The sequence below is a fragment of the Pituophis catenifer genome, unplaced genomic scaffold (genome assembly GCF_029215685.1).
Source record: "Pituophis catenifer annectens isolate HBS135680 unplaced genomic scaffold, rPitCat1.0.hap2 SCAF_2, whole genome shotgun sequence".
Lineage (NCBI taxonomy): Eukaryota > Metazoa > Chordata > Lepidosauria > Squamata > Colubridae > Pituophis > Pituophis catenifer.
The window spans coordinates 173,468,672-173,493,799 of NW_027256882.1; the positions used below are offsets into that span (position 1 = coordinate 173,468,672).

General features: G+C 38.7%; 1 protein-coding gene across 2 annotated transcripts; it reads right to left on the bottom strand.

Annotated features, from left to right (window-relative positions):
* Window positions 1–1,445: 1,445 nt before the first annotated feature.
* On the bottom strand, window positions 1,446–14,092 carry LOC139310871 (3-beta-hydroxysteroid-Delta(8),Delta(7)-isomerase-like). 2 transcript variants are annotated; one of them, XM_070935108.1, is made up of 5 exons: window positions 14,061–14,092; window positions 7,048–7,429; window positions 5,071–5,107; window positions 2,962–3,092; window positions 1,446–2,773 (listed from the first exon to the last, which is right to left on the bottom strand). In XM_070935108.1, the coding sequence occupies exons 2-5, from the start codon at window positions 7,358–7,360 to the stop codon at window positions 2,562–2,564; spliced, it is 693 nt and encodes a 230-aa protein (XP_070791209.1). In that variant the 5' UTR covers window positions 7,361–7,429; window positions 14,061–14,092; the 3' UTR covers window positions 1,446–2,561. The 2 variants fall into 2 exon arrangements, with proteins under 2 accessions (XP_070791209.1, XP_070791208.1); XM_070935107.1 differs by lacking the exon at window positions 14,061–14,092 and adding an exon at window positions 9,860–9,914.
* Window positions 14,093–25,128: the final 11,036 nt, after the last annotated feature.

Sequence of the window (25,128 nt, forward strand, 5' to 3'; positions counted from 1 at the left end):
GGGGGGCAGAGGTCGACCCCGAGGCCCCTCATATGTGGGGTGCCGCAAGGGTCGGTCCTCTCGCCCCTCCTGTTCAACAATTATGTGAAGCCGCTGGGTGAGATCATCCGTGGTTTTGGGGTGAAGTACCACCAGTACGCTGATGACACCCAGCTGTACATCTCCACCCCAGACCACCCCAACGATGCCCTTGAAGTGATGTCCCGGTGCCTGGAGGCCGTGCAGATCTGGATGGGGAGGAATAGGCTCAGGCTCAACCCATCCAAGACCGAGTGGCTGTGGTTTCCGATGTCCCGATATAGTCAGTTGACTCCATCGCTGACTATTGGGGGCGAATCGCTGGCCCCCATGGAGAGGGCTCGCAACTTGGGCGTCCTCCTGGATTCACGGCTGTCTTTAGAAGAGCATTTGACGGCCGTGACCGGGAGGGTTTTCCATCAGGTTCGCCTGATTCGCCAGTTGTGTCCCTTTCTGGATCGGGACTCTTTACACACAGTCACTCATGCCCTCGTCACTTCCCGCCTGGACTATTGCAATGCTCTCTACATGGGGCTCCCCTTGAGGAGCACCCAGAGGCTCCAACTGGCGCAGAGTGCGGCCGTGCGGGTAGTTATGGGAGCGACATGGCGCTCCCACGTAACACCTCTCCTGCGCGAGCTGCACTGGCTCCCGGTGGTCTTCCGGGTGCACTTCAAGGTTCTGGTTACCACCTTTAGAGCGCTCCATGGCTTAGGACCTGGCTATTTACGGGATCGCTTACTACCACAATCAACCTCCCACCGGCCGGTACGCTCTCATAGAGAGGGGCTCCTCCGGGTGCCGTCAGCCAAACAGTGTCGACTGGCGGCCCCCAGGGGGAGGGCCTTCTCTGTGGGGGCACCTACTATCTAGAATGAGATCCCCCTGGAGATACGTAGGATCCCGGACCTGCGCACTTTCCGCCGCGCTCTAAAGACCTTTCTATTTCAGCAACCTGGCCTGGCCTGACCTTTCCCCCCTTTTAATTTTTAAATTGAAATTGAAATTTTAAATTTGTTCTAAATTTTTGGGATGTTTTAAATTGTCTTGGGCTCAAATATTTAATTTGGTTTTAATTCTGCTCTTAACTTTTGTATCTATGTGTTTTATTTTGTGCCTGTTCACCACCCTAAGTCCTTCGGGAGTAGGGCGGTATACAAATTTGATCAAATAAATAAATAAATAAATAAATAAATAAATAAATCTTGTAAATTAGCACATGATTGGGATGGCTGATATGATTGCTGGCCAGGTGTCTCCTGGGAAGTATGCTTGTTGTACCTAGGTATTCAGCCATACATAAAAATAAGTTTGGGCTCATTCTTTCCTTTTTCAAAAGGAGCAATTAATTTAGAAAGCATGAAACTTTTTCATAAAATACATTTTTTAATTATTATTGACCTTAGCACATTTTCAGCGTACTTTTTCAGAAGCAGGATTGAGAAAATTATAAAAACCCAAGACTTTTACTTAAAGTTTGTTGCTTTGTACATGTATGTATGTATGTATGTATGTATGTATGTATGTATGTATATATTACATTTTCAGAAAGGAAATACCCTTCACCAGTTCTTGATTACTACAATAACCTCTACTCAGCCTATGTTACAGTCTCGGATTCTATAAATTGGTCTTCTAATACTTTCAGTTGCCGTCTGTTCTAACAAGCAACTGCCAAAAAGCGTTAACACAAGATGACCCTGAAATATTATAGTCACACCAGCACAATGCAAACCCAAAATTTAGTAATTTAGAAAAAGACATTTCCTAATTAGTCTATTGTGCCCAATATAGCAATACTAATAGCAATAGTGCTTAGACTTATGTACCACTTCACAGTGCTTTACAGCGCTCTCTAAGTGGTTTACAGAGTTAGCATATTACTATGTATGCATGTGCAGGGCGTGCATGGGGGGTATTGCATGATGGGTGTGGTTACACATGCGTTCGCTATCGTGCGGGTGCTTTCGGCACCCAAGGAAACAAAGGTTACCCATCACTGCTCTGTACAGTATTTCAGTTTTATGAATGCTAGATGTGGGGCTCTCCTTGCAGGCTTAAGTGATCACAGCTGCAAGTTATAAGAGAAAACAAAGCTATATGGTCTATAGCAGGGCTCAGTTCAATACTGACTAGTATTAGCTGCGTCACTTGATCCTAATGACATTTATTTAGAAATAAAACCTCCTGATCTAAAAAATACCTGTCATGAAGATATTTATTTATTTATTTATTAGTCGCATTTTTATGCCGCCCAAATCCCAAGGGACTCTGGGCGGCTTACAACAGAGAATAAAACAATGTGAACAATATCCCATAATTACTGCATCTTCATTTTAATTTTAATATCAGATAATACTGCAGTCTTAATTTTAAGCTCATAGTTTAAGAGCTATGAATCTTTAAAGAAAGGGAAGAGAATGACCACCATCAATGGTAGTGTTTGTTCATCAATTCAATATAACAACTGAAAACAGGAGGAGTACAAAATCAACCTCTGAATGGCTGGAAGTACCGCCCAGTATGACCCGCTGTGCAAGACATCAATGTTTCTTGACCTTGTTAGCATCCATTAACCTCTGGCAAGCACTGAGGTGCTTCCAGGCATCCCAGATGAGAATAGAGGGAATAATAATCCACAGACCATTCAGGAAGACAAAGTAAAACCAGAAATAGATAGGGTGCCACATCTCACCATGGCGAAAGCCATCACGGTATGCAGTGTAGAAGTACAGAATTTCTTCATATAGTTGACCTATGGTTAGAGACAGACAACATGGCTGATTAGGAAGAAAAGATCAGAAACGGACAAGCCAAATAAGAAATGCAGCCAGGTGCATGGAACATTAATCAAGAATAAAAATATTAAATTAATTGCTTTTGAAAGATTGTACTAACATTTACATACCCTGATATACTTCCCTCCCTGCCTTGCATACCTACCTAGTGACACTACTAACTGTAGTATATATCGATGGGACTGCCGTGAAAGAAATGCGACTACAGTCCAAAGATTGAGGGGACCCAAAAAACAGGCAGAGATGGTTTCCACACAAACTATGAAATTATCTGATCTGCAGGTGCAAAAATGAAATGAATGTTACCTTGAGGTCTCAAAACATCCCAACTCTCTTACAGTTCAATACTTTCAAACTGGAGGGGGAGAAAGACGAACGATGATAGATAGATAGATAGATAGATAGATAGATAGATAGATAGATAGATAGATAGATACTGAGTTTCCCTGAAAATAAGACCCTGTCTTATATTTTTTGAACCCCAAAATAAGTGCTTGGCCTTATTTTTGGGGAGGCCTTATTATTTTGGGGCGCATAGAGCAACATGGGGCTCCTCTTGCCATCTTACCTGATTTCCAGCTCTGTCTCCCTAACCCTACCCAGAGGAAATGGCAGGGACCAGCTGTGCATGCGTTTAAATATTTTCGGGGATAGATAGATAGCCAATTTAGGAAAATACTTCATTTTATTATTTTAAACCATGAATAAAAGCTCACAAACTGTACTCTTGCTGAGCTAAACCAATTAAATGACATCCTGGTTTCTCTGATGCATGAAAATACACAAAGATAATAAACAGATCTTAGGCAAAATTGCAGAATTTGATACAAGTGAGGAAGATAAACTGCTGCAAGTTCTTTCTATTCAAGCCTTGCCCATTTTATTTTCCTAGGCCGAGTTACTATGGCTGAGGAGAAAAGAGAAAAAAAATGAATGAAAAATAAAATGGCGAGAATAGAATTTAGCCATCCCTTGCTGATAAAATGGCTCACCAACAACCAGATCTTCCACTGAGATGGGGGAACCCACTGATAATACTCATCTCAAAAGTTCATAAACACAGTTACAGACAGTATATCGATCGGTTTGTATCCTTTTGTGCTCCCTCCTCTCTTCGAAATATCACTATTTTGAGATTATTTTCATATAAAAAAAAAGAAATTAACTTAATTTATCTCAGCATCCACATATTTCATGTTTATCTCCATTTTTTATTGTCCATCCATTGATAAAATAAATCCCATATCAAATAATATTATCTTCCTGCTCTCTTATTTCAAATGTCAATTTACTCATTTCAGCACAGTCCATCATTTTCTTGATAATTTCTTCATCAGTAGGTGTCCTTTCTCCTTTCCAATTTTTTGCAAATACAATTCTAGCTGCTGTTAAAAGGTTCACAATTAAATATTGCAATTCTTTATTATATGTCTCTGGTAAGATCCCTAATAAAAATATCTCTGGTTTAAAATCAATATGTCTCTTAGTCATTTTTTCCAACCATGTCCAATATCTCTTTGCATCTCCGCATGTCCAGCACATGTGGTAATAAGATCCTGGAGTCTGATGACACTTCCAACACTTCTCCGATTTATTCTGGAACATTCTGGCTATCCTCATTGGGGGTAAATGCCACCTGTAAAACATCTTATACAAATTCTCCTTATAAGCTATAGACATTGTCATTTTATAATTATGTGACCACAATTTTTGCCATTTCTCTTAATCAATACCGTAACCAAAAATTTTCCCCCACGCTATCATTGTTTCTTTAACTTGTTCTTCTTCCAGTTTTACTTCTAACAAATATACTGTCTGTAACTGTATGGAATGATGATGTTTTTATGTTTTATTCTTGTTTAAAAATAAAAAATTATTGCTGAAAAAAAAAGTTCATAGACGCGAGACTGGAAAATAAATTTCATTCCCCGATATGCTCTTTTAAGACATGAATAAAATTCAATGTTTTTTTCTAAAATAATTTAGAAATCTAAAAGGTTAGGATCCTTAAAGAGAAATGCAGAAATTCTTTTACTTTTGTTGTACTCTGCCTATCCTTGGCAACAGGAAATATATTAGAGAACTCATGCAAAAATTTGAACATCTCGGCTGTATTTACTGTATGTGTGCATTATGTCAAGTCATCCTTTCCCTATCCCTGCACCCAAACCAGGTTCTTTGTTCAAATTGCTTAGTGTTGGATCTTTGCAGAAATATACAGACCTTTGCCTGTCATTTCAAAGTTAATGCTTACGCGATAAATCTGCTGTCACCTTTGGCATATTCCTTCCCTGGAAGATATAAAATAAGGAGAAATGAATCAATAGGAATGGTGATAGGTTTATGAATTTCCCTGTATTTTTCTTAAATATTAATTATAACAGGATTGTGCAGCACTATAGATACAAAGGCAAATAGATGCTTGGAACACCCAGAGGCGCAAAAATGACACCTGTCTCCAACTCCTTAAACCAAGTTTCCAAGTACTTTCTATTCCAGAAGACAGAACTTTCTAAATACATGAGGACTTTACTAGCCTAAAACCATGCTTTTTGGTAATGCAAATACTTGATCTTAGGAAATACAAATATTAGGTGATGCAAATGCTTGATCTTAGGAAATACAAATATTAGGTGATGCAAATGCTTGATCTTAGGAAATACAAATATTAGGTGATGCAAATATTTGATCTTAGGGAACATATATTTTTACCTCTTGCAGTTTTGATGATACTGGCAAGATTCAAACATTCTGTTAAATTCAAATATAGTTGTTGGATTTGAAGGAGGAGGTTTTAGCATGCTGTTGTACATGTACCCCATTCATTATGGCTTATTTGCAAATCATGGCAACACATTATTGTGACTAATATAAAACATAAATTTTCAAGTCTGATTTCTGCTAGCCCTATTGTTAAAATGTCAAAGCATAGTATTATACCTATATGCTTTTTACCTAAACTTTTATAGGGGTTAAGTGTTTTGATCCTGGGAACAGATTGGTTAAGATGCTGGCCTAAAAACCAGAAGACAGTGAACATTTCAGTAAAACAGAGGTACTTTGAGAGCATGCAAGGGCACACATATGGCACCTGTTGCAGGTCCTTAAGTCAAATGTATCTTCTCAGCATCATGCTGAAGCTGCAGAGGGCAGCCAGGCAACCACAGGGGAAAATGCATTGCTCTAAAGTAGACCCTATTCCCATTCCATTGTACCCCACAGCCCTAGTATGTAGCCTTTAACACAGGTTCCCTAAGGATAACTATATGTGGAAACCTATTTGTCGCCATGATTTCCGTTTTAACATCATATTAAGTTCCTATATGTGGGCCTTTTCCTTATGAACTATTAAGAATCAGTACGTCTACATGCACAGAAAGAATGAAAAAGCTCTATACGGAGAACGTAGCAGAAGCATTATTCCAGTGTTATAACAGCTGAATCCAGTTTTATCTGTGCATCTTACATTATCCTTTCATTCCTATTGCACAATTGTAATAGGTGCCTTTCAAAGATACATTAAAAAAAACAACCTGCCTGTAGTACAAAAACTAATTGACCTGGAGTGTTTGGAAATCTATTTCTGGAGTGATCTCAGGATAGTGCTATCTCAAAAATAACTACAGGCATGCAGGCAGTCCTCATTTAATGTCCACTTGTTCACTGGCTGTTTGAAGTTACAACAGTGCTGAATGAGAGGAACTTACAACTGTCCTTGTAGTTGTGGCCATCACAGCCACCCTGTGATCAGATAAATGTGAGTCAGGTGGTTACAACTAGCTTGCAATTATATCACAGCGTCCCACTGTCATGTAACCGCCATTTGCAATGCCATTGCTGGCTTCCAACAAATAAGAGTTAATAGGGAAGCCGCCAGGAGGTTGCAAATGGTGATCATGTGACTGAGGGATGCTACAACCATTCAAGATTTATTTGAAGATGGCAACTAGAACTGCTGTTGTAAATTGGTGTGGTCATGTGACAGTGATTACAGCCACACCGCTTAACAAATTTGCTGGTCCAAGTTACTGTTGGCAAGCAAAGACCATCTATACAAGTGTCACTGTCACACATTTGTGGTCTGAAGTCTGACTCAAGTACACAATAGAAAGATTGACCGCCTTGTGTCATTTGGCCCATTTGTGCCTCCTGCAAATCCTCCTGTTTTCCCCCATGTTATCCTTGTTGCATCAATATTTTTTTCCAAAATCAAGAAAGACACACATCTTACAGAGCTGTGAGAGAAAGGATTGATCCCCTGGAATTTCCATGTAGTGGAGACTAAACCAGCCTTTGATGACACCATGAATAAAAACACAGATGGCAAACCAGCAAATGATCAAGGTGCGCCAAGTTCCAAAAGGGCCCCAGGTTTTGCTCCGCCAGCCTGCTACAAACCAAGTCAATACCAAGAGAATTCCTGAAGTACCAAATAAGAATGTCAAGATCTGCCATAAGGGTCGGTCATTTGGGACGTAACTATGGAGTTCCAAATTCTGAGGCCAGTATGGGTGATGGACAACGGGTTTTGTTTCCAGAACCATAGTGGTTGAGAAAATGGGATCTGAGCCAGTGAAAAAGGCAAGGGCTTCTTCTGGAAGAAAATGATCCACCTGTATTAAATACAGAAAAATAGTTAAAATACAACATATTGTGAGATTCTTTCGGCTTGACAGCCAACAAAATAGAAACAGAGCTTATCCCAAAATCTGAACATACACACAAATAAAACATACATGCATGTGTATATACATATATAATATACCGTATTTTTCGGTGTATAAAAGGCACCTTTTTACCCCCCAAAAGGGGGTGAAAATTTAGGTGCATCTTATACATCGAATGTAGACCTGCCCACCCACTGGCCCTCACCCTTTGGCCTCTGCCTTCTAGCAGTTACCTCCTTGCAAGCAAACAGCAAGAAAAAACAGCCCCATTCAGCTTCAGCATAGGCTAATTAGCACAAGTTGATTAGATAGGCCTCCCGACTCTCAGCTGATTTGCTCTCAGCTGTTTTGGGCAGACTCTTTTGCAAGCTCTTGTTTTACAAGCTCTTTGCTTGCTGCAAAGGATGCTGGAGCAGATTTTTTTCCCCTAGCTAAAACGAAACTGAAAGTAAAGCAGGCTCTGCTACAATGTGACAAAATGAGGCAGGGAGAGAGATTTCTTTTTCTTTTTGCTCACCAAAAAAGGTAGGTGCAAACAATGGGAAATTTAGGGCAAAAGAGGAGAATTCAAGATTTTAAATCACAAAAGAAAAAAAGGTCTATTTAACTAGGGAATTGTAATAATTGAGATGCTATTAATTGTATATTGTGTTGAAAGCAGAAATGGTTAAGTTATGGTTTGGAGGAATATATGGGGGAAATTATTTGGTTTATTATTATTGGTAAATATAATTAATTGATTTGTAAGAAATTGGATTGCATGGAAATAATTGGAATATTCACGTTCATATTGATTAATATACAAAAAAATAGTTATAACTAATTGATTTATATAAAAATGTTGAATCTGCATTAAACAACTGTAATATTAAATAATTAACCAATGTGAGGATGGATATAAAAATAGATGACAATGGGAAGGGGTATAATATAGAAGGGAAAAACTGAATTTGATTAAGATTAGAGATGAGAATGAAGGGTAATATTGGTTTTTTTAAAAAAATAGATGAGGAATAAATAATGTATGGCAAAAAGGAAATATAGAAATTGTAAATTTAATTGAAATGACTAAACACTGTTTAAATTTGTGAACCAGCCAAATACTCTGTTCAAAGAAAATTCATTGTATGTTTGTATGTGTACTTGTCTAAAAAATAAAAAAAAACTTTAAAAAAAACAACAACCCAAAAAGGTAGGTGCGTCTTATACTCCGGTGCGTCTTATACTCCAAAAAATACGGTACATATCTATCTATCTATATCTATATCTATATCTATATCTATATCTATATCTATATCTATATCTATATCTATATCTATATCTATATCTATATCTATATCTATATAGATAGTGTCCCAAAACTCATAACGCTTTCTTAAGCTTTTAAGTGTCTTTATACAATAGAAACTTGCCTGCCACTGGTTTTAAATACATTTGCATTACACAGTACAGCTGCTCCTTTCACAGAAATCACTCCAATAGATGAGGTGATTTCAAAGGAGCAAAGATCCCTAGAAGGAGCATGATCATTCAGGAAAGGATCTCCAAGCAGAGTCTTTTCTGAAGTGTAGAATCCTACAAAATGTCACAGTTCAGCTCAGAGGGAGAATTACCTACTTTCCACCTTCCAAACAATTTCAAAGCAATACCTCCCAATATTCAGGGCCATCCATTCACCCAAAGTGGATATTTTGAGAGAGTCTTGGTAACTTGTTTTTTTTTTTTTAGCATCGAGAGCAACCTGCTTGTTAATAGACATTCACAGGCAATTCACAGCAACATTATTCAGTGGCTGTTAGAAACCCAATAGTTCTTACTGAATAACTATATTTGTATTTATCCTTTATCAGCTGACAATCATTTTTTTCCAGAGTTATCCTTCAGTTCCAATTTGAGACAAGGAAAGAAAAGCCTTTTTCATGACTTTTTTTTTTTTTTGAAGAAAAAAGGTTACTAATTTGGCACACCCATTTTGGCAATCTTCTTATCCTAGTTTGTCCTGAAATTTTAACATTTTTCCTCGACTAGCAAAGCAAACAAATGCTGTAATCTGTAGCAGAAGATTCTTGCCTCTGCTTTCTCCGTCCTGAGAAACTCAAACTGAAACCACCATTCTAAATGCGGGAAAGCGCCCTGAATCTGGGACTCAAACGCAAATCAGCAGGACGGTCTTAGCAGGACCTTGGGCAAAAAATCCCTAACAAAATACGCGCTGTAATGAGGCACTTTACAGCCTATAAAAGATTTGTGCCTCTAAACACAACATTTATCCCATATAATCTTTGATCATAGGAGAAACAGTAGAAAAATCTATAAATCAGCCAGGAAATCTTAACTGTTTTTCGAATAGCCAAAATTTCATCTCAAAAACCTTACCCAACGTATCTCAGAAAACTTCTCACCAAACGCTTCTCACCTCTTTCCTAAATCCTCCCAATAAATCACATAGCACCCTCGGTATGTAAACAGACAAGGCAGCCAATCAACGTTTCCCACGACAAAGGCAACAGAAAGTAGATTATCAGAGTGCCTACAATGAGATGTTCTTGCTGTAGCTCCTGCAATGAATATGTTACAGGTACACCTTAATGGCTATATTGAGATACAGAGCAGCCCGGATTTCTCCGAGACCTCTCATAGCTCAATTCCATTATAAATGTAATCCCAAGTAATAGTGCAAGGTGTTGTACTTCCTCACTCTCACCTTTTTCCCTCCCTTCCCCTCAATCACACCAAAGAACACAGCCATCTCTTACACAATTGTAATCCTTAGAGCCTAAGGGTTCAGGACTCAGATAAGCAATTTAAAAAAGAAGAGAGGAAAATATGCACCACTCAGATCTTTTTCAAACACTTCTTCATATATGGTATTTTCAAGTAGAAATTACTTCTTTTGTCATAATGGTTTTGTCAGACATTTAGCAGTGTTTTTCAAATTTGGCAATTTGAAGCTGTGGGGATACAGTATTGGAGCTCCCACATCTCTAGAAAGAGCAAGAATGACAGGCAGGAGTAGACTATGGTACAGCAGATTTAATTAGGTGCCTAATTTTTTTGTTGTTTACTTTGCATGTATACTTTAAGAGCAGAGACTTAGGAGAAAAAAATACAATAACATGATAGTGTATGGCAAATCAAGTTTATTTATAACAGTGTTTCATGGCAACAATAAAAAATTGGTTTGTCACTTTGTTCTGAGTTGTTTGTTCAACTTCCCAGTTGCCTTAGCACTCTCTGAGAACCCTAATTTTAGTAGTAAACTAGCTCAACATTCCTTACCTTTGTCTGTTATCAGCTAAGCTTACAAAGTGCTATCAGATTTGCATGAACATTAAATCAATGAAGATTTGAAGAACCCATAATCATAATAACTTGCTATCATTCACATAGTGGCCTGGTGGTTCATACTTTCTAGTAAGGATGTGGTTTTTAGCTTTTCATACCTTAACAGTCTATCAAATAACTCAAGCCTCATTATGAAAGAAATAATGAAAGTCATTTATAATTCTGGCTATTTCTTCTGTAAATGAAATGTTTTCATTTACAGCAGGTTTTAAATGCTTCAGATTTCTGGTTTTATCCTAGGGCAATCTAACCTACTTCTGAATTCCACCTGAAAGACATGTCCCAGTAATTGAGAATATTTTCTAAACCACAATTTGCATTGGCTGGATTCACCCTTTGCAGAAGCTGAAACCAATAAACTCCATCATCATTAATATGACTGCACTACATCCTACAACATCTTGAATCTCCAAAGACTTATGCAAGGGTCCTCTTTGTAGACTTCAGCTCAGCATTCAGTACCATCATTCCAGATATTCTTCTAACTAAACTAAATCAGCTACCTGTACCTGACCACACTTGTAAAGGGATCATAAGTTTCCTAACAGACAGGAAGCAGCAGGTAAAGATAGGCAAAATCACATCAGATACCTGTACAATTAGCATAGGAGCCCCTCAGGACTGTGTACTCTCTCCACTTCTCTTCTCTCTATACACCAATGACTGCATCTCAAAAAAGTACTGAAGTTTGCAGATGATACAACAATAATAGGTCCCATTCGAGACAACAATGAATCTGCCAACAGACCGGAGGTTGAACAACTTAGCTTTGTGGTGCAACCAGAACAATCTTGAATTAAATACACTCAAAACTGTAGAAATGGTGGTAGATTTTAGGAGAAACCCTCCTATACTACCACCTCTTACAAAACTAGACAACACAGTATCAACAGAATCCTTCATGTTTCTAGGTTCTATCATATCTCAAGACTTAAAATGGACACCTAACATCAAAAACATCATCAAAAAAGCACAACAAAGAATGTTTTTTCTGCGCCAACTCCAAAAGCTCAAACTGCCCAAAGAGCTGCTGATTCAGTTCTACAGAGGAATTATTGAGTCTGTCATCTGCACCTCTAACTGTCTGGTTTGGCTCTGCAATCTAACAAGACAGACACAGACTTCAGAGGATAATTAGAACTGCAGAGAAAACAATTGCTACCAACCTGCCTTCCATTGAGGACCTGTATATTGCATGAGCCAAAAAGAGGGCTGTGAAAGTATCTACAGACCCCTCCCATCCTGGGCATAAATTGTTTCAACTCCTACCCTCAAAATGACGCTATAGAGCACTGCACACCAGAACAACAAGACACAAGGACAGTTTTTTCCTGAATGTCATCACTCTGCTAAACAACTAATTCCCACAACACTGTCAAATCATTTACTAAGACTGTATTACTATTATTCTTCTCATCCTTCCTAGTACCTATCTCTTCCCACTTAGGGCTATAACCAGGGGTGGGCTGCTGCCAGTTGTAACAACCGGTTTGCCCAGAACCAAATATGTGAGCACGTGAGCCTTCCGTGTGTGCGCGTGGCATCGAAAAACCGGTGATTATATAGGGCGTGACAGCGTCAGGGTGGGTGGGCGGGGCCAGCCCTGGTCGGAACTACTGGTTCGCCTGAACCAGTCCGAACCTGCAGCGGCCCATCACTGGCTTTAACCATGTTGCTTGTATCTTTACAATTGATATTGTTTTATTGTTTCCTAGTATGATTTGCTTATTAGTATCCTACGACTATCACTATGTTGTATCTTATGATTCTTGATGAATATAGTTTATTTTTTCTTTATCTACACTGAGAGCATATGCACCAAAGACAAATTCCTTGTGTGTCCAATCACACTTGGCCAATAAAGAATTCTATTCTATTCTATTCTATCATTATGAAGTCAGAATAGAACATTTATTTATTTATTTATTTATTTATTTATTTATTTATTTATTTATTTATTTATTTATTTATTTTTCATATTTGTATACCGCCCTACTCCCGAAGGACTCAGGGCGGTGAACAGCCATAATAAATACAAATACATATAGAAGTTAAAAACTATTAAGAAACAGATTAAGTAATTTAGGCTCAAAGATTAAAAAACATCCAAATTTATCTAAAGAGGTTTAAAACCCCATTTAAAAGACAGTTTAAAAGCCAATTAAAAAGGGAGAGTTAGGCCAGACCAGCTTGTTGGAATAGAAATGTTTTCAGGGCTCGGCGGAATATGCGTAAGTCTTGGATGTTTCGTAACTCTGGGGGAAGCCCGTTCCAGATGGTATGAGATGTTTTAGACATATTTATTTATTAAATTTATTTTCTTCTTTCCTGCCATCTGGGATAGCAACTAAAACATATAAACCCACACATTAAAAAATTACAAGACAATCAAAATAATGAAAAATTTAAAATCAGTAGTATTAAAATCTACAGCCAATTTAACTAACAATCTGTGAAAATAATGGGTTTTGTGATTTTCTAAAATACTGGAAAAATTGGAGCACAATGCCCCTCCCTGGAGTTTATTTCCTGGGGTTTGACTCAGGGGTGAAATCCAGCAGGTTCTGACAGGTTCTGGAGAACCAGTAGTGGAAATTTTGAGTAGTTTGGAGAACCAGCAAATACCACCTCTGGCTGGCCGCCGAGTTGGGTGGGAATGGAGATTTTGCAATATCCTTCCCCTACAGATTCTGGGAACTGACTCCAATATAGTTAGAAGAAATGAAATAATGAAAGACTATTATAAATATTGAGGGTCAGGATCAATATATGTTCAAGTCTGCATAACTATTATTTAAGCTTCTGTTCTTCATATGTATTTAAAAGTGTTGCAAAAAAACAAATGAAGAACTAAACAGGACAAAATGGCTTTTGGCTTGATGTAACAAGAATTGCCGTGTCTGAATGGAATCTAGAATATGGCTCAAATTATTATATTTACTGAAGCGTTGAATCAAAGACCTGATTCTGACATGAATCAGAACAATAGTGTCCAATTCAAAAACCAAGAGCTCAAATCCCACAAACTCAAAAGGACATATTTCTAAGGAAGGTTGTAGTTGCCAGTAAATATTTTTAAATACGTAGTTCCTTATAACATGTATGTTCCTTCTAACATGAAGGATGCCTCTGCTGCTCCCCCCGGAGCCGCCACCGCTGCCATCCCGACCCCTCCACCTTCGCTCTGCCGCCTCCACCACCACCTCTACTCCGTCCCCGTTACGTCACCCACCCCGAGGGCGACTCTCGTGCCGTTGGCCAGTAAACTGGCGGGGGTTCTCGCGCAAGGGGAAGGGCGGGGGGTGGGTGGGAGAAAGCACCGCTGCCATCCCTTTGTGCCCGCCCACGACTTCCGCTTTCGCCGGCCGTCCCAGCTTCTGTGCTGACTTCATCGACCCGATCTTAAAGGCGCAGAGCGGAAGCGCCGGATGGTGGGTTAATTCGTATAAATCAGAGGTCTTCAAACGTGGCAGCTTTAAGACTTGTGGACTTCAACTCCCAGAATTCTTCAGCCAGCTATGGGAGGGGAACTATGGCCCCTTTATGACAGCATAGCTGGCTGGAGAATTCTGGGAGTTGAAGTCCACAAGTCTTAAAGCGGCCACGTTTGAAGACCTCTGATATAAATCAAAGCCTTTGGCTGCTGCTCGTGGGTTAAGCGGCAGGGCTTTGGAGGATAGAACAAAGGGCGGGGACAATGACGATCGGGATTCTTTTCAAACACACCCACAAACTTCCGACTCAGACGGAAATAAACGGCTAAAACAACGAATAATACGCGCGCTGACAACCGCTTTAAATTCAATGAAAATCGTTCTACACCTGAACTGTAAAAATATGATTTCGGTAACAGAGTTGTCCAAAGTCTGGAATGCTCTGCCTGATTCGGTTGCTTCAGCTACAAATTTTCAATTTCCGTCACAAATTGACTTCCGTGGAGCTTACATAATAATAACAACTTTATTGTCATGGTACGTGTATACACAATATACCCATACCTCATACTTAAGTGGTCAATAGAGAGGGGCGTGCCTCATTGCATTTTTATTCTTTTATTCTTGTTCTCATTTTTGTTTTGACAAATCCAAATAAATAAAATAAAATAAAGCCAAAGCCAGTGAAAGGGTAATCGAGTATTGCTGTCACAGAATATCCCAGCAACCCAACAGAGAGGTCTTCCCTTTGACGTCATGGTCTTCCTCGGGTATGTTGCCATAATGGCATGGAAAGATGGCATGGCATGCAGCGAAGAGGGGGTTGAGGGGTTTTCTACATAAATTTTTAATGAAATTTTTAAGGGGTGGGAATAATGATTTTTTAAGGGGAACCGGGAGGAAGACCAAGGGGTTTGGGGGGACGAACCCACTAGGGTCAGAGCCGAGCCCGGCACAGAGGGACGGTTTGGAGGGTGCAGGTCGAGGGATTGGGGAGGGGCTGGAGGACTATCCGGAGGAGGAATTTTCCATCAGCACGGTGAATGGGAGGGGCAGATATGGCGGGAGCAGGGGACCATATTATGTGTCGGGGGCTCGCACTTGCTATCTGAGAGCAATTGCTTGTCCCGGTCCCCAAGGCTCCGCTCGGACACTAGGTGGCTTAGATACTCAGGATCTGGGCCTTCGACTGATGCTGTGCAACGCCAGGTCCGTGGTAAATAAGGCCCCCCTCATTCACGATCTTATTCAATTTCAGTCACAAATTGACTTCCGTGGAGTTTACATAATAATAATTACTTTATTGTCATGGTACGTGTATACACAATATACCTGTTGCAATATTTTCAGGATCAGACTCAATAAATTTAGTAAGAGTTAAAGGTTTAAATATTTCTCCTTTTATTTACATTAGGCATTCTATATTCACTGAATATTCACAGATAGAAGCAAGGAAAATGGGTGCATACAGCTCCTTATTTATACAATGGGTGGAGCTAGATATGGGAGTGGTGAATTATGAATACATTAAGAAGTGAAGAATAAATTAACCCCTGATACCCCGTTCATATACTATTTACACATTAGAGAATAAGGCATTTACATCTGACAAATCCCCCTCTAAATGCCGATTCGTTATGCTACACCAATTACATTCAGATTCAGGACAGTACAAAACATATAACTTAGAAGTCAAGTATTTATGCTGCTTAGAAGGTAAAGGCTTTGTCAATATGTCAGCTAATTGTTCTGAAGTTTCACAATGCACTGCTTTAATAAATCCATCCTGAGATAATTGTCTCACATGTTTAAATTTTATATCTATGTGTCTGGACCTTTGTCCAATGGCGTCAGATCTAGATATTTCAATGGCTGCTTTATTGTCTTCATGCATAACAAAAGGTAAAGCAGGTTTTTTCCAAACATCTGAAATTAAATCATTAAACCATACAAGGTTATTCGCAGCTTTAGATAAACAAACATATTCTGCTTCTGTCGTTGAAGTGGCCACTAATTCTTGTTTACCAGTGTACCAGTAAACTGGACAGTCATTTAAGAGGAATATATAACCAGATGTACTTTTTCTACATGAGGTGTCTCCAGCCCAATCCGCATCTGCGTAACATGTGAGCTTTGGTTCTCTATTATTGTTAGGTTCTAACATTAAACAAAAATCTAATGTATTTTTCAGATATCTTAATATTCTTTTAACAGCTTCCCAGTGGTACATTGTTGGCTTGCTGACATGTCTGGATAATAAATTGAGGGGTAAAGCGATATCAGGTCTTGTCCAATTGGAGATATAAAGAAGTGAACCTATGACTGATCTATAAAACGTGTTATCTTTGAATTCAGGGGATGATTCATCAGCATTTCTTAGAAAGTCAGTCTGCATAGGAGTATCACAAGGTTTGGCATCACTTAGATTGCATTTGTTTAAGAGCTCTATGATCTTATCTCTCTGAGTAAGTTTGAATCCTCTTTTAGTCTTATTAATTTGAACACCAAGATACTTATTTACTTTACCTAAAGATTTCAATGAGAAATGTTCATTTAGCTTAGTTACAAATGTTTCTCTTCTCTCTTTATGTTTTCCTATGTATAAAATGTCATCCACATAGATCAATACAAACTCTATGTAATCATCACCCTTTTTGACAAAGAAACAATTATCAGCGGTGGTAGCATTGAAGTCCATAGTCTTAAGTACTTTTACTAAACAATCATACCATCGTTTACCAGATTGTTTTAACCCGTATAAACTCTTGTTTAACAACCAAGTCTCATTCTTGTTTGTGTATTGACTGTGAGGTGCTCTTACATATATTTCCTTATCTAGTTTTGCGTGTAGATACGCAGTCTGTATGTCATATTGGAATACATCGAGATTGAGTGCTGATGCTACTACTAGAGCTGTTTTGACACTCTCAGTTCTTACTGTGGGTGAATATGTGTCAGTATAGTCCTCCGGATATTTCTGTGCATAACCTTGTGCAACTAGTCTAGCTTTGTATAGGGTATTGCCTCCCTCTAAGTTTTTGATTTTATATATCCACCTAGTACCAATAATTGTTTTATCTTTTGGTGCAATTGCAGGTGTAAATACGTTTAATCCTTGTAAACTTTCCATCTCTTTTTTCATTGCTAATTCCCATTTTTCTTTTTCTTTACGAGGAAGTTTTAACACTTCCTCATATGTATTAGGTGTAGTTGACTCACCATCCATATGCATTATGTAATCTTTGTATTTATTTGGCATCTGATTTCTGGTGTTTCTAATTGTTTTTTCAGGTTTACTATTATCATGCAAATATCTTGCTTCCTTTTTTGTTAGTGTATGTGTCTTTATTTTGTGTTGGCTATTTGTCCATGTTTTGGTTTTGTTTCTATGTTTGTTGATGTTTTGCTTTTCTATAGTCCCTTTCTCTTGAGGTTTTGTATCTTTGTTGTTACTTGGAAATATTTCATTAAGATGTATTTTAGACCAGTTGGCCTGCTCATGGAACACAGCTGTTCTGGAAACTATAAATTTGTTATTATTATCAATGAATCTGTACCCTTTAGTGCCTGTCTCATATCCCATAAATCTGAGTCTTCTGGACACGTTTTCTCCCTTTCTTCTTAATTGCTTAGGTATGTGTACGTCTGCAGTGACTCCAAATATGTGCATGTGTGCCAATTTTGGTTTCCTATTATACATCACTTCATATGGTGTCTTATTTATAATGCTGGACCAGGTTCTATTCTGTGTGTAATTGGAATAATGTAGGGCTTCTGACCAGAATTGTTTGCTTAAGCCAGCATCTTCCAATGTGCATCTAATCATGGTTTGTAATGTTGAGTTCTTCCTCTCTGCAATTCCGTTCTGAAACGCAGAAAATGGACTAGATGTGTAATGTAACATTCCTTTGTCCTTCAATCATTGGGAGAATTCTTTAGACATGAATTCACATCCCCTATCTGTCATGATTTGTTTTATTTTGATATTGTGTTGTGTTTCTATGCGTTTATAAAATTCTTTAAATTTCTGAAATGTTTCATCTTTGTGTTTTAATGTATAAACAAATCCATAGCGACTATAATCGTCCACTATGGTCAAGAAGTAACGTTTTCTATAAGTGATTGATGGAGTTAGTGGACCAACTAAGTCCATGTGTACTAAATCAAAAATTTTGTTGGTTGACCTAGTAGATTTTCTTGGCCTGGGGCTAGTTTTTAGTTTTGTAGATTTACATACTGAGCATTCCAAATAGTTTTCACAATTTTTTATTTTAACACCTTCTGCGTGTTCAGTCATTTTTTGTACTACAGGAAAACTGGCATGTCCTAACTTCCTATGTAAGATGTGGGCACACTCATCATGAATTGGCTTGCCTATTTTTGGTTTTTTTTCATTATGTGCATCTTTGTGATCATGAGATATTTTACATTCATCATTGTCACTGTTGCTAATGTTTTCATCATCTACTTCAATACAATCTTCCATATTTGAATCAATGTTGTGCAACCATTTTTCCTTTGTTATTAGATAAGGTAGGCCTCCTTTAATTATCACAGTGCCTATATCTATTTTATTTTTCTCCAAAGTCGCTTTTCCTTTAGAAAAAACAATGTTAATATCAGAATCCCTGCTTAGTTTTATGGCACTTAGTATGTTATGAGGTATTTCAGGTATTAGTAATACCCCCTCTATTTTTCCTAGGCCAGGTAAGGTTACATTCCCTCTACCTAATACTTGAACCTTTTCTTGGTTAGCTACCTTTATTACAAATTTATCTTCTACAAATGAAGATAATATATTTTTGTTATTAGTGGTGTGATTAGTTGCTCCAGAATCAATAAGCCAATTATTGTTCTCATTCTGCTGTATGATAATGTTGTCTTGTTTATTTAACCCATTCAGTGAACCAGATTTTCTATCCTTTGAATTATCTCTGCCCCCTCTATGCTCTTTGTAATTTGGTGGGCTTCTATATCTATGTCTATTCATGGAAGACTGTCTATAATTGTATTTGTTTCTATATTCTGACCTATGTCTTTCTTTTGAAATTTTGGGGCAATCTCTTCTATTGTGTTCCCTGGATCCGCAGTTGTGACATCTAAAAGTCTCATTATATTTTTCTTGAAAAGCTACTTTTCTATATGGTTTGTGTTCTATGTGATTGTTAGAACGATCCCTTCTTGAATTGTCTTCTGCTATTAACTTATTGGATAGACTTTCTATGGATAAGTATCCTAGATTGATTGTGTCTAAGTGTGACATATAATTATCCCATGATGGGTCAAGTGAGTTGATGATAACACTTTTCATTGTTTGGTCTGAAATTACCTCCCCCCTTAAATGCAGTTCAGCTCTTATTTTGTTTAAAGATATTAAGTGCTCACTTATGGAAACCCCTGGTTTTATCCTAGATGAAAAGAAATCTTTAGACATCCTTGTGGTAGTAGCTACACTGTCACTGTGAAACAAATTGAACATGCATTGAATAATTTCTGAAACAGTCAGATTTTGCTTAATGCTGTGATACATTGCAGGAGATACACTAGAAATTAATAAGAAAAATGCTCTATGATGTAAACAGTCTAATTTTAGAGTCCAAGGTCTTTTTGGGGGACTAGTGATAAAAAACAGTAAGTTTTCTTTCATAAAGACAACCTGGAGCTGCTGATACCATTCTTGTAAATTAATGCCATCTATCCTCAGCTTTGGGAAGTCACTGGGTAAATTTCCGACATTATTAGGTCCATTACTTACAACCTGAGGTAGTCCGTGGTCTCGTAAATGCTCAAAGTTACAAAACGGCGTGGGGATGCTCGCAACGAGTCTGCATGGTCTTCTCAGCAATTCATGTCTTCCCGGACCGTCTGCGTAGTCTTGCGCATGCGCGTTGTCCATTTCGTCCCTGCAGTCGTCGTGAGAGGTTCTCGTCGTTGCGGCTCGCTCGTTCTGCTCCTCCTCAGACGAATCGGTCTCTGGCTCGATCTTGGGAGTCCTGACGATGGTGGCTGCTCTTCCTCTTCTTTTGAGAGCGTTGGTGCTTGCTTCGGTCTGTGGCGTGGGGCGGTATCGGCAGGGCTCTCTGGGTTCGGGCGTCGGCGCTCTTGTAGTCAGGATGGGAGCGGTTAGGTCTTGAGGCACTGGCTTGCTCGTTCGCTTCTTAGTTAACTTTTTGGTAATTTTTAGTTTTGGCCCAAATGCAGCAAAAAGCGTTTTCATTGCTGATTTTATCTGATTATTTGTTGAATCACCTTCACTTTCCGATTCTGATTCTTCTGAGGTGTTTGAATCTTCTTTTTCGTTTTCGTTGTCTGATAATGTTTTTCGCGCCAGAAATTTTGAATTGAGTTTTCTGATTGGCTCTGCTTCGCTCACCCTGGAGGTCTGTTGAAACCAAGATGGCTGCCATTCAAAATTTCGCGCTGGATCACCGTTTTTCTTCTTCACAGTATTTTTTTCTGCAGTCATATCACTCACTATTTTTGGGTCTTTTGGTTTTTCATTAGTGATGTGCTTCTCTCTCGCTGCTCCGCTGTTCTTCAGCATGTCTTGGAGGTTCGCGATGAGGCTTTCATCATTCTTCTGACTCTTTAATAGTTTTAATATCTCTGACCTGAGTTCGTTGTTTTCTATTTCGATTTCCTCCCGATCATCATTTCCATCTATTATTTCTTCGTCTTCAGTGGTATATTCTTCGGATTCTCTCGAAATCGCGTTTGTGGATTCGTCGATTATTTCTTGGTCCGTTTCCATTTCTTTGCTGTATGCCCTGGTGTTGGGCCTATCTCTCTTAGACATTTTTAAATTTTCTATTGAGTCTATCAACCATCCTCTGCTACCAGATTGTTGCAATATTTTCAGGATCAGACTCAATAAATTTAGTAAGAGTTAAAGGTTTAAATATTTCTCCTTTTATTTACATTAGGCATTCTATATTCACTGAATATTCACAGATAGAAGCAAGGAAAATGGGTGCATACAGCTCCTTATATATACAATGGGTGGAGCTAGATATGGGAGTGGTGAATTATGAATACATTAAGAAGTGAAGAATAAATTAACCCCTGATACCCCGTTCATATACTATTTACACATTAGAGAATAAGGCATTTACATCTGACAATACCCATACATCATACTTAAGTGGTCAATAGAGACGGGCGTGCCTCATTGCATTTTTATTCTTTTATTCTTGTTCTCATTTTTGTTTTGACAAATCCAAATAAATAAAATAAAATAAAGCCGAAGCCAGTGAAAGGGTAATCGAGTATTGCTGTCACAGAATATCCCAGCATCCCAACAGAGAGGTCTTCCTTTGACGTCATGGTCTTCCTCGGGTATGTTGCCATAATGTAACCCCCATTTGGGGGGGGACGATGACATGGAAATTTGGGTCTAGTTGGCAAACAATCAAATGGTCAGCCAAAAAAGTGCGGAAAACAAGATTATTTAGAGGATATCCGGGTTTTGCAAACCAGGTCCGATAGCAGCTGTATCGGGAGGGGGGGAAGAGAGGAGAGAAATGCCATTCAGACTTCTCGGAGGCATCTAATTTGCCCACTTGCTTAGGAGGCGTTAGCGATCTACATGGACGCTAATCATGCACTGCTGTCGTTTTATGCCGTTATCATCGCAAAATTCCGCGGCAGCGGCTGTCGACTGGATTGGACGGGGACGCGAATTGGCAGCCACGGATAAGAAAAGGCGACAATGCTGGAAAGTGTATTGTTAAGTTTGGGTTATGACGTGTGGCGGAAGTATAGCGCAGGGGACACCAACCTTGGCTCCTTTAAGCCTGGCTCAAAGTTGCCAAGGTTGGAGACCCCTGGTATAGAGCATTGCACTAAACTAAAGAGAGACACTTAAAGCAAGGATGATTCTTAAGGCAAAACGGGGGGGGGGGGGGGGGAAGAGTTTATGTTTTACAGGGCATCACAATCATATGATGATATTTATTAAGCTAAGCCTTTTTTTTACCCCTGATGCGGTCCTCAGCCTAATTTTGGCATAGCAGCCATGGTACTGCATCCGTTTTTCCTATACAAGACTCCCTAACTCAGAGGTGGGAAATCATGGCCCCTTTATGACTTGTGGACTTCAACTCCCAGAATTCCTGAGCCAGCCATCCTGTCATAAAGGGGCCATAGTTCCCCACCTCTGCCCTAACTGTCTGGTCAGATTGGATCAGAAAGAGTTTGCTTTTGAGAGGCCTTCCCCAGCCTGGTGCCCTCCAAGCCCTGGAAATCATGAATGGCTGTGAACTCTTTGAATTGAAGGGTCAACAAATCTAGATAGGGAAGAATGGTATACAGGTTGCTTACAGATAATAAACAACATGCCTGTCCTTCAAGTACAGTACATTTTATCACCCTATGCCCAAGAACATGGACCACCAAACCACAGTAGTACAAACTTGTAGAATTGTTTAAACAGTAACTCAGTGTGTTTGAAGGAACACCACATATTCAACAATCCTTCCCAACCATTTTCAATTAAGCATTTTTGCTACCACCCAAGTTTTGAAACTCTTTATTTGTGGAATAGCAAAACTACAACACATTTTAATCATTTTAATTGGAGGGATTTAGTAAGTCAAAATAAGATTGGCATGCGAAATCAAAAATGTGAAAAAAGCATGGGCATGCACTCCAAGAACATTGACTTGTATGTACTTGTCAATCTTGGTTGCTTGGGTTTTTTTTTTTGGGGGGGGGGGAGGAACCTTCAGCAAGAGAATGAAATCCCTCACTTCATTGAACTCTTTTTTTAATGTTATATCAAGGGGAGGCAATTGCCAAAAGCCACTGCTAAATCAGAATTGGAGCCTGGTTCCTCCCTTTCCAGACCCTTCCAGTCTCTAGGCACTGGGTCAGCTCCAAAACAGCATCCCCTACTTAACCAGTATTCATGATATTGCATCATGTGCTGTAGAATGACCTTACCCAGCATTTTTATGTAGATGTTAAAGAGAAGAGGAAGAAATCTGAGGCATCACACAACAGTTATAAAACTTGTAAATTAGCACATGATTGCGATGGCTGATATGATTGCTGGCCAGGTGTCTCCTGGGAAGTATGCTTGTTGTATGGTATTCAGCCATACATAAAAATAAGTTTGGGCTCATTCTTTCCTTTTTCAAAAGGAGCAATTAATTTAGAAAGCATGAAACTTTTCCATAAAATACATTTTTTAATTATTATTGACCTTAACACATTTTCAGCATTCTTTTTCAGAAGCAGGAGAAAATTATAAAAACCCAAGACTTTTACTTAAAGTTTGTTGCTTTGTACATGTATGTATGTATGTATGGTATGTATATATATATATATATTACATTTTCAGAAAGGAAATACCCTTCACCAGCTCTTGATTACTACAATAACCTCTACTCAGCCTATGTTACAGTCTCAGATTCTATAAATTGGTCTTCTAATACTTTCAGTTGCCTTCTGTTCTAATAAGCCAGTGCCAACAAGCGTTAACACAAGATGACCCTGAAATATTATAGTCACTACAGCACAATGCAAACCCAAAATTTAGTAATTTAGAAAAAAGACATTTCCTAATTAGTCTATTGTGCCCAATATAGCAATAGTAATAGCAATAGTGCTTATATGTACCGTTTCACAGTGCTTTACAGCCCTCTCTAAGTGGTTTACAGAGTCAGCATCTTGCCCCCAACAATCTGGGTCTTCATTTAACTGATCTTGGAAGGCTGAGTCAACCGCGAGCCTGTAAAATTCAAACTCCTGGAGTGAGCAGTGAGTTAGCCCTGCAATATTGCATTCTAACCACTGCGCCACCACAGCTCAATGCTTTTCTTCCACAAGAAAAAAAATGAAAGTTCTTGAAGATGAAATTTTACAGTTAAAATCACCCCCTAGTATTACAGTCTGATTACATTTTAAACAACTCAGAGGAAACAAAATATTCTATAGTATAGAATAATTTAGAGAGAAAATTTTCATCACGGTGTTCTTATTTTCTTTGAAGTCTCACGCAACCCATACAACATGGATATTATTAAAATGTCGCATTTTAGTTTACAAATAAGATCGTTTAGAGCTGTACAGAGGGCACTCAAGGGAATGAAGCTTGGGATACAGTGATAAACTTTGTTTAGAAAATAGCTGCCTTAAAGCAACAGATCTGTCTACTTATACACAAACCTTTAAGCTAGTTTTTTTTGCTAGAGACAATGAATCCCAAAGCAGTTTAAAAAATAACTGGGTGATGATATCAAAGTATATTTTATTCTGCTTCCAAACTCTTAAGGACCTACTCCATCAGTTCCTTAGGAACAAAGCTCAGGTACGGAGGTCTGACAGCTTCCTCTTTGCTCTATCTCGAAGTATTTATGATTCTTGAGTGAAAGCTGTCGGGTACTATTTCCCAGTTTAAGCCATTCACTGACTATTCTACATGGGGACAACAACAACAAAAAGCTTCAAGGCAAGTAGCTGAATCACTTTATATGGACAGAAGCCAGTTGTGATCCCCTCTAATGCTACCTTATATTTGATCAGAGAATAAGAATGAATGAATGTTCCCTGCATAGCCTCTACAGTACTTCAGTTTTATGAATGCTAGATGTGTGGCTCTCCTTGCAGGCTTAAGTGATCACAGCTGCAGGTTATCAAGGGAAACAAAGCTATATGGTCTATAGCAGGGCTCAGTTCAATACTGACTAGTATTAGCTGTGTCACTTGATCCTAATGACATTTATTTAGAAATAAAACCTCCTGATCTAAAAAATACCCATCATGAAGATAAAACTGCAGTCTTAATTTTAAGGTCATAGTTTAAGAGCTATGAATCTTTAAAGAAAGGGAATAGAATGACCACCATCAATGGTAGTGTTTGTTCAT

Excerpts from the sequence above, each read along its gene's own strand:
- LOC139310871 (XM_070935108.1), bottom strand. The coding sequence starts at position 7,360 with ATGGTTCTGGAAACAAAACCCGTTGTCCATCACCCATACTGGCCTCAG. Across the intron at positions 5,108-7,047 it reads ATCCTTTCTCTCACAGCTCT|GGAAGGAATATGCCAAAGGT; the intron begins GTAAGATGTGTG and ends TATATCTTCCAG. Across the intron at positions 2,774-2,961 it reads ACAGTTAGTAGTGTCACTAG|GTCAACTATATGAAGAAATT; the intron begins GTAGGTATGCAA and ends CTCTAACCATAG.